The 10,789-nt window shown below is 29.1% G+C and overlaps 1 protein-coding gene across 1 annotated transcript; it reads right to left on the bottom strand.

Annotated features, from left to right (window-relative positions):
* Positions 1-3,405: 3,405 nt before the first annotated feature.
* Positions 3,406-5,800, bottom strand: LOC109788544 (uncharacterized). The gene is made up of 2 exons (XM_020347291.3): positions 5,518-5,800; positions 3,406-5,012 (listed from the first exon to the last, which is right to left on the bottom strand). The coding sequence occupies exons 1-2, from the start codon at positions 5,684-5,686 to the stop codon at positions 3,745-3,747; spliced, it is 1,437 nt and encodes a 478-aa protein (XP_020202880.2). The 5' UTR covers positions 5,687-5,800; the 3' UTR covers positions 3,406-3,744.
* Positions 5,801-10,789: the final 4,989 nt, after the last annotated feature.

The raw sequence follows: 10,789 nt of genomic DNA, 5'->3' as shown, positions 1-10,789 counted from the left end.
CACACTGGTGTACTATGTTGGTTGGCATTCTGGAATGGCCCGTTCTGGAAGCCAAAACGGCCCGTTCTGCTGCACGCATTGGTGTTAAATAATGCATCTGGAACGGGTCATTCCAGATGCAAAATTTACACACCATGAGTGCAACCGGAACGGGCTGTTCCGGTTTCAGAACAGGTCGTTCTGGTTCCAGATGCATGACAAAATTTGATATCCACGTGGCATCTACGTAGCTTCCACGTGGCATCTACGTAGCTTCCACGTAGTATCTACGTAGCTTCCACGTGACCAATAGTTAACTCCGTCTAAATAATTTGAGCGGAAGTCCGACATTACAACTAATTAATTTATTAGGGACCAAATTGAGACAAAAAATAAAAGTGAGACTAAATTAAAACAAACAATTATTATAAGGGACCAAAATAAATTTTTAGCGTAGTTTTAATTATTGGATATATTAATAAAAAAATCAACCTACAAGATTAAAGAAATGCAACTCATATAACCGGTAAAATAATTTTTTTTCCTCAAACAATGTCATCCTGTCGAACTATCATGACTGCACAAACAATGTTCTCACCGTGGCCGCACGCGCAGTGGCCTCATCACCGTAATCGCGCGCACAACAGCGTTATTGTGGCCGCAATGGGATCACCATGACTCTCAAATATTTTTGTGATTTTTTTTATATTTTTTTATTAAAAATCTGTTATTCTAAGACATTGTAGTGTCTCATCTATGGGCACATTTTTCACTGCTTCATGCTAGAATCCGTCATCCTTTTAGCCAAACTAATTTATATTCATTACACTTGGGACTTAAATAAGTGATTTTTTTTTACAAAAAGTTTAAAGAAAACAAAACAAAACAAAACTTAAAAGACACAAACAAACAATTCCTAAACGTCAAAAAAAAAAATTAGAGGAGTTTGATCAATGGTATCGAATACTTTTTGACTATGATACAAAGTAGCAAAGTTCATAAGAAATTTCCTTGTATCTTATTTATGTAATAAATTTAAGCCTTTTTTAAATAAAATAAATTATATTTTTACTTTAACCTTTTTTAATCAATCTAAATCATTTTTACTTTGATTTTCGAATACTTGTTTTTTTTATATGTTTTGGAAATAAATTAAATTTTATTTTTATTATCAAAATATATTTTTTATTAACATTAAGCATAACTTTTTTCCTGAATAGCTACTAAAACAGTATTTGGTTTATTAAATATTTTATCAAATGCCTATATTTTTTTTATCAATAAAATATTTATATTATTAATTGCATCAATATTGTTTTAGATGTTTTATAATTATGTTTTTCTTCTTACCTTAATTTACATATACTCAAATAATTACATGAGATATCTCGCAGTACTTAACTAATTGCATCCATTTAAAGTTTAAATTAAAGTTTTCTTTTTCTAATTTCTTTGGAAGAATTGAAGTTCTCGCAATATGTTTAAGAAACTTAAGTATCAAACAATTGTGTTACACTTTGTTGATAAATCTGTCAATATTTACTTAATTTAAGTAACAATATTTTTTTATAAATATAAACAAATGGGAAAAAATATAAAAAGAATTTAATATTTTTTTATCTTAAGAAAACTCACTTAACTCAAATTAGTATCGATAAATAAAAAAAACAAAAAAAAAAACAACTCAAATTAGTTAGGGTTCAAAATGACAAGCATTAAATATTTCATACAACAAACATATTCATTTTTATAGGTATAAATATATTTTTAATTTTTAATTTAAAACAAATTTACTTTTATTCTCTTAATCATAAAACTGATCTTTTTAGTTTATATTATTTAAAAGAAAAAATAATTTTGATACTCAAATTTTATTAGAAAATGTATCAAATACTATCGCGTAAAATTTACTTATTATTATCTTTATTAATAAAAATATCATATTAAATTTAGTTAATAGTGTATAATTGTATAAATTTATCATTTTTAGATATATTACTGATGACTTAAAATACTAAAATAAGATCTTTAAAAATACATGAACCAAAAACAATAATTTTATATTTGAGAGATAAAAATAATTTATCTTAAATTTAAAAGACTAAAACATATTAAGTCATTTTTATATTATGTTTTTTTTTTAAACATGATAACCTTGGTACATTATCAACTTTTCAAAGAATCGCATAATTTCCATATTTTGCAACACATGTTTATCAAATTAAAATAACTTTTTCTAATCAATTATCCCATTAAAATATTTGTTTACTTTTCTTAATTATTTTAACTAATACTAAAAAACATTTGTTACACACACTAGTTTCATAGTGTGAGTTATACACTTGCTTGAATATAGTGTGTTCAAAAACTCATTTAAATAAGTTGAACAAGTTTTATCGAATTTCATCGCACCAACATAAAGCAACTTTATAGACAGATTGATTTTGAACTGATTTTCAAACACAACTATAAATTTTACGTGATCCCACTGCAAGAAAATTGTCATATAATGACAAATCCTATAATGACACTTATCTACTTTTACCTATACAATAAATATAATATATGTTGATATATTGTTAAAAAGTGTGGGTATAAGTTATAGTAATACACAAAATATGTTGTTAAATCTCATTCAAAATTAACACTAAAATTGTGTGTAGCTATATGCTAAATAGATATATACCTACATATATTATACTTATAATAACACATTTTGTATGTCACTATATGTAACATTTATTATAATATCCAAGGATGAGCAAGGATTGTTGAGGAGAGAGAAATAATTCGTCGTGAATATGAATAATATTTGATTTCATTATGGATAAGAAATAAAGAATTCTATCTTTCATATAGAGGATTACATATAAATGTCTTGAACTATACACGTTATTTTAGTGTAATGTCAAAAAAATAAAAAGATAATACGAGAAAAAAAATATAATGATAAGTTTTTTAAATTAGGGTTATATATATATATATATATATATATATATATATAAAAAGATGAAACATCTACTTATTTTAAAAGTAACTTACTATACGTAATAATTTATATTTTATATCAACAATAATTTATATTTTATATTAATTTTTATTATATAGATGTAATTTGCAAGTATTTAAAAAAATTAGAGATTATTTGATATTTGATATTTTATTAATTTAAATTAACGTATAATCATAAAATAATAAATCTTATACTTATATATACTAGAATAGGAAGAAAATATATATATATATATATATATATATATATATATATTATTTTAGTGTTTATTAGTATCGGATTCATGCACCATTTTTCTTTATTTTGTATTGAGACTTATAAGTAATAAAAAAAGCTAAGTATATTAAAATGGTTGCTATTAAATCACAAATTTATTTTTTACATAAAATCACAAATTCTTATGCTCTGAAAAAGACACTTGGAAGCTTAATTATTCATTCATATATAATGCACCTATATACACGTGACATTAATTTAAAACAAATAGAATGATCTTCATCCGAAACAACAATTGATCACACTCAAACTTCATACCACTTCAAACTTCTTAATCACATTGCTCATCTTTTTGAATTCTATATTCTCATCTGATGCCCTTCTTCACTTGCCCTATATATCCTTCCGAGACTTTATTTGCAACAATAGATGTTCTAAATCCTTGATGATACGGAAAGCACAAAAGATGACAGAAAACATGCATGCATATTTTGTAGACCCGATCGAGAGTCATCTAGCTCTGCAATATATATAGCCTAAGGAAGAGTAGAAAAAGGTGGTAGTGGAGGCCATTTCCCATACTTGGGGTGATGGAAAAAGGACTTTGGAGGTAGTGGAGGCCATTTCCCATACTTGGGGTGATGGAAAAAGGACTTTGGAGGTAGTGGAGGCCATTTGGGATGATGGAAAAAGTGCTTTGGAGGGAGTTTGGGAAGTGGTGGAAGTGGCTTGAGTGGAGGCAACTTAGGGAGTGGAGGAAGTGGCTTCTTGTAGATTGGAACCGGTGGTAGAAGTGGATGCTTAAACTTTGGTGGATATGGCTTCTTGGTTGGAACCGGTGGTGGAAGAGGAGGAGGCTCAACCTTTGGTGGTTTTGGAGGAGGTTCAACCTTTGGTGGTTTTGGTTTTGGAGGAGGCTCAACCTTTGGTGGGGATGGCTTTGGTGGTTTTGGCTTTGGAGGAGGCTCAACCTTTGGTGGGGATGGCTTTGGTGGTTTTGGCTTTGGAGGAGGCTCAACCTTTGGTGGGCATGGCTTTGGTGGTTTTGGTTTTGGAGGAGGCTCAACCTTTGGTGGGCTTGGCTTTGGAGGTTTTGGTTTTGGAGGAGGCTCAACCTTTGGTGGGCTTGGCTTTGGAGGTTTTGGTTTTGGAGGAGGCTCAACCTTTGGTGGGCTTGGCTTTGGAGGTTTTGGTTTTGGAGGAGGCTCAACCTTTGGTGGGCTTGGCTTTGGAGGTTTTGGTTTTGGAGGAGGCTCAACCTTTGGTGGGCATGGCTTTGGTTTTGGTGGAAGAGGAGGCACAACCTTTGGTGGGGATGGAGGAGGTTCAACCTTTGGTGGGGATGGAGGAGGTTTATAGACAGGCACAGGAGGAGGGAGAGGTTTATGGAAAGGAGGAAAGAGAGGGTGCTTATAGAAAATCTTCGGTGGCAATGGTGGAATTACTATAGGGGGGAAGGTGATAGGAGGATGAGGAGGAAACTTAGGCAAGAGGGGGTGCTTCCAAAAGAAGGCTGAAGCACACGTCACTGATAAAAACTTGAGTTTCCCAACTGGACCAAGGGTGTGTTTGTCATCAGCTTTTGACTTTAAGACAATTTTGGTGCTGAAAGGGCCATCATGGGAAGGACATGGTGCAGCTGATGCACTGAGTAGCTGAGCATAGCACTCTTCTTTGAGTTCACCAGCTTTTACAATGTCATGAGGAAGGGACACTTTGAAGTTTCCATTTTCATCAACCTCACCAACCCCTCTCCTTTCAAAGTGTCCACTTGCTGCCTTGCAGTCTACTGACACGCGTAGCCCTACAGAAAAGTAATCCACAAGATTAATAACTTTTGCACACCTAACATCTAGAGAGAGATAAAGAAACAAGTATAAGAAACTAACATAAATAAAGCGTTTGATATATATGTATGAGTGATCATCAGTTTTATGTATTCTTCAATTTGGCTTCTTTACAAGTGTAATTTAAAGCCAATCAATTAAGTGCGGCTATAACCATGCATTATGGTCTACACTCTACACTCATGCATGTTTAGAAGAGATCAACTTTTTGCACTAGTTTTTCAAGTCAAAACTCAAAATAGGTAGAAGGAACCATGAATCTCAAATTCCTATATCCAAATAGGTAGGAGAAACATGAGACTAAAATTATCTGCCACGTTAGACCGTAAAAATATATAGCCTACAAAAATGGGCGTGTAATGGACACCTTTCTGGGTGGTCAGAAGTACTGATGCAACTGTGGTTAAAAATAAACATAAAAAATCTATAATGTGCATGTACTATGTCATTGAGACAATGTACCTGAGAAAGCCTGGCTAGTTTTAATATTTTTTTCCTTGCAGTCTGCGCATTCTCCAAGTCCAACTACCTCAACTGTGCTATGGTCACCATAGCAAAATTCTACTACCACAAAAAGCACAGACAACCAGAAGCACAGAAGTGCTCCTTGGCGCCGGGTGAAAATCTGCATAAGGAACTGCTATTACAGTTCCTAATGACAATATGCAATAAGGGAGAGAAAAGAATAAAGCAGAATTAGAACTGAGAAGCTGTTAAGCTTCTATGGTTTGTGACTATACTGTTTGATTCTGAAGCCTAATATATACAACCTTGGATATTATGTCACCGACACTGAAATTAAGAACTTCACATGGTGCAAGGGCCGATATATGAGTAGGGATCCTCAAAGAAAAAGACTATAACGTGCTCACACCAGCTTTCCATTAACAAATTACTATCTAATTCATTGAATGCATGGTTTCTCAACCGCACAGCTAAAGCATGTCTTTATGTGAAATATCTGTCACAACCTACTTAAATGGTACTCTAATAAATGCTTTTTATTGCATTACTGAGATGTTAATTGATTTGACAAAGAATTCCAATGTTTTCTCTTCCTCACGCATGAAAGGATGAAGTTGATTCTTGCTAACAGCCAAGAAAGTTTCCTAGCTTGAGCTGTTACCGAGATTAACGTGAACCATTCAAGTCAACCGTTTCTTTATCACTCAAACCACACATTTAGAAAATTTATAAAAAATACAAAATATTGGTGTTGATGTCACTAGGGAAGAAAAAAGACAACATATATGACCTTGTGCTCAAACACCTGCATAGGTGTTGAGACTTAAGAAAATAATTCAAATATTTGAGATACTATTTAGATTTTAAAAGATATTGATTTTTTTTTAAGACATTGAGTATAATTGAAATATATTATATTTATTTTAAATATTTATTTTCTCTTCTAATATTAAGATGTAAGGGCAATAAATAAAAATTTTTAACATAAAAAGAAATCATCTAACTTATAAAGGGATATACTGTCTTAAACGAAAAAGGGATCATGTCAAAGAAGGTTTTCAAGTTTCGCCAAAAAAATTGTGAAAGAAGATTTCAAAGTTTTGTTTAAAAAACTTGTAATAAAAGAGTTTTTGTGTTTCACCTATAAAACTTGTGAGGAAAGGATTTTCAAATTTCACCTATAAAACTTGTGAGAATGGGTTTTTAAGTATCACCCATAAAACTTGTAAGAAAAGATTTTCAAATTTCATTCACAAAACTTGAAGATAGGATTTTCAAGAATATACATGTAATACATTTGAAAATAATAAACATCCTTATAAACATAGATATGAAGGGCTGAACCACATTGTATAAAATTTTGTGTGATCTTTTTATATTTCTTTATGGTGTTGGCTTATTTATATTCTCTCATCCTTATGTTTAAAAAAGAAGTTTTTTTCTTTTTTTCCAACAGTGGTATCAAAGCTTCAAGTGACTGACTCAAAGTCTCGAATAAATATTTAGTAATGGGAGACAGATCCCTTGAATTGAAAGTTTTCCTAGTAGTGTGGATGTTAGGTTACGTGTTTCGTTGATGTGAGCTAACGATGGTGTAATTATTTAGAGTTGTCACCACCTTAAATGAGAGGTCTCATATATATATGTATGTATATATATATATATATATATATATATATATATATATATATATATATATATATATTCCTATTCTATAGTATATATGAAAGACAATTTCCAAATTTTGCTAAAAAATTTGTGAATGAGAGCTTCCAATTTTTGTCAAAATACTTGTAATAGAAGAGTTTTCAAGTTTCATCTATAAAACTTATGAGGGATAAGTTTTCAAGACTCACTCATATAACTTGTAAGTAAAGGTTTTCAAGTTTCATCCATAAAATTTGTAAGGAGAAATTTTAAGTTTTATTCATAAAATTTGTAAAAATAATTTTAAAAAACACACACGTAATACATTTGAAAATAATGAATATCTTTATAGACATAGGTATAAAAGAATGAATCCTATTAAATAAAATTTTGTGTAATCTTTTTTCTATTTCTTTATAGTGTTTGCTTATTTGTATTCTCTCACTTTTATACCTAGGGAAAAAAGTTTTTTTTTTTGTTTTCAACAAGTTATTCTTCAATTTTGTTGCTCAAATTGATCATAATTCATAGTCATTATTTAATGTTTCATCTGCAGTTCAGGAATGTTATGAAATGGCTTGTGAATTGTTATTGACCTAATTATTATTGATAGAACCGTAAATATCAAAAGGGAATAATAAGAAGCTACATATACAATGTCCTCCCCGTGACAGATAAGAACCATTTAAGAAGGTTGTGACAGATATATATTGTCCTCCCAACCTCCCAACTCCGCATTTGATTTTTGTGTGATTAATTTCTCGCCACATATACAATGTCCTCAACGCGAAATCGAGTCAAAGACAAATCTTACCAGGATTAGTAATTTAGTATGCTAAACACATAGAGAACAGTTTCTACGAACTTCTCTTCTGTAACTTTTTTTTTATGAAAAACACATCCGTTAGACACTATTTACGTAACCGCAAGGATTCAAATTACAGTTTTTATTTTTTACTTTACTACATATGTAAATTACTAGTATGAATCAAGCCTCTTAGTAAGTCCTGTGGTTGTAAGGCTTGATGCTCACATGTTCCATTTTTAGCTGTATTAAAATAATATTTAATAAGTAAAATCATGTCCTACAAGTGTGCACGACTAATTTTAATTGGTTGACACACTAACAAGATGTGTGGAAAAATCCTTCAGAACAGTTGCAATTACAATACACTTTAGTTTAGTGAATTGAGAGATACTGGCCAAAAAAATACAACATATATAGGCTGGTTCTTAGTGAAAGAAAAAAATTACACTCCTAGATTAATATAATCAAGTAGATACACATTATATCAAGCTCCTAAATTAATGTAATTAAGACAAGAATTGTTATACTTATTCACGCTAGAGGATTATCTTTCTATTATATTACAGTAGGATATAGGTTACCAAGAAATAATGTAAAAACGACTATCCTCTTTCTGTAGTGGTTAAGATTTTCACAACATAATGAAACTGTTTGACAAGAAATAATTTGCATTACAGTGAGTATTGTCTTCCATGCACGTTACAGGTTCCAGCAACAAAACCAAATAATGTTATGCAAGTGGAATGTTTCCAAAGAAAAGCAGAAAAACAAAGAAGTTACACTCTTCTAATGCATAGTGGGATACTTTTAGTCACGATGTTATATATTTAATAGCCGATTTTCCTGTTTCTGGGTTTGCATTTCAATTTTCAATACAGTAGTAGATAAAATGTGTCCATCTATCTCTTTCATTGATTGACTTGGATACATATACTATAATTGGTGGTTAGGCCTAAGCGGCGTATTCAATTCAATTTGTGCCGAAAGCGAAGAGAGTTCCATCTAGAAACAAATATAACATTTTGTTAATCGTTGCCCATGTACTCTTCTTCCTTCTTAATTGTCGAATTTATCGTAAAATTTTCTTTCTATTTAATTATCATTTCAATCTTTTAAGATGTCATTAATTATTTTTTTTTATCAATTATACTTTTACGTCTCACCTTTAATTAACATGTTGATAATTAATACGCATTTATTAGGATGCTAAAAATGAGAATACTATCTATAGTTATTATAATTAAGAATGTTTTAGTATATTTAATACACATTTTATATAAAATCATTAAAATTAAATATATGTAACTATCTTTTTAATCAGTGTGAACTGATTTCTTATTTCATTAGAGGGAGTATTAAATATAAGCCCAAGTTAATAAAAAGCATTTAATAAATATAATTAATGCATCCAGTCGCCCCAGGTGCCTAGTGCCACGTGATTAACATCACTTCTAGTCTTCTACAGAAATTTATGACACTAGTTAAAGAATGAACAATTTTTTAATCAAAAATTTGTGTTATAGTGGGAATGCATTAATAACATCTTTTAGATACTATTACTTTTTTTCTTTTCAATTTATGATTCATTTACCTAATAATTTTATAGAGAAATGTTATACTACTATTTATAAAATAAAATTGTTATTAATGTTCTCAATAGTCTGTATAATATATATATATATATATGTATTTAATATTATATCAAATTGATATTTAATTTTTTTACTAAGAAAGGATTATTTAGAGAAAAATATATTAGGAGTTAAAATTAATCTTATAAAAGTACGTATAAATTTATGAAACATTAGCACAAATTAACTAGTTGATACATTCCGGACAGAATCAGTTGTGATATAGGCTGTAGGCATTTGCTGTGACAGATCATTGACAGATATATAAATCGAGATTGAAATACAAGTGCCCGTTGCCTATGATCTATTAATTACTTTTGTATGGTTAACTATATGGCATCATATAGTCCAAATTACAGTGAATTTTTTTTCTTCCTTTTTCCAGTTAGTCAAAGAATGATAGAGCAGTCATTAATCATTACAGATATTTACTGATTTAACATAACTTTTTTTTAAATATATATATATATATATATATATATATATATATATTGTTTTTTATTTATGTAAAATAATTAAATTTTGATTTTCATCATTGTAAAATATTTTTATTTGATTTTCATCTTCTAAAATTAGAAATCACTAATTTTAATCCCTCGACAATATTTTATGATAAATAAATAACATGTATATAAAATATTAAAAAAAAAAATAGAAGTATGGCATGTTAATATAGGATATAAATATTAACCAGTGTTTCCAATTAAAGATGATCATTTAACATTCCATAACTTCATTCAACATATAAGCAAATAATCAATAATAATAATAATAATAATAATAATAATAATAAAGACTAAAAACAATAATTTTTAATTTTATAGTAATAAAAATAAAAAAAATAAAAAATAATAACCAAAAATAATATTCATTTATTTTATAGAAAATTAAAAATATATTTAAATCTAAAAAATAGCCTACTTTACATCATTGATGCAAATAATACATTTTAGAGATAAATATACTTTATTTAATAAATTATAAAAAATGATAAATATTATTTACATTTTGAAGTAAATAAATTTTTAAAAAAAGAAAGTTACAACTCTTCAAAATTATCAAGAAAAATACTGGTGTTTGTCGTATATTTGTTGTTTTAACTTTTTAAACAACAGGTGTCAAAAAAAAAATTAAAACAACAAAATAATTTAAAATAAAAAACATTTAAATGTAACAAACATTT

Source organism: Cajanus cajan, chromosome 8 (genome assembly GCF_000230855.2).
Source record: "Cajanus cajan strain Asha chromosome 8, NIPB_CcT2T_4, whole genome shotgun sequence".
NCBI classification, from domain to species: Eukaryota; Viridiplantae; Streptophyta; class Magnoliopsida; order Fabales; family Fabaceae; genus Cajanus; species Cajanus cajan.
This window is presented reverse-complemented; position numbering and strand designations above follow the sequence as displayed.

Coding starts and splice junctions, on each gene's coding strand:
- LOC109788544 (XM_020347291.3), bottom strand. CDS start 5,686: ATGCAGATTTTCACCCGGCGCCAAGGAGCACTTCTGTGCTTCTGGTTG. Junction 5,013..5,517: donor AACTAGCCAGGCTTTCTCAG/GTACATTGTCTC, acceptor ACTTTTCTGTAG/GGCTACGCGTGTCAGTAGAC.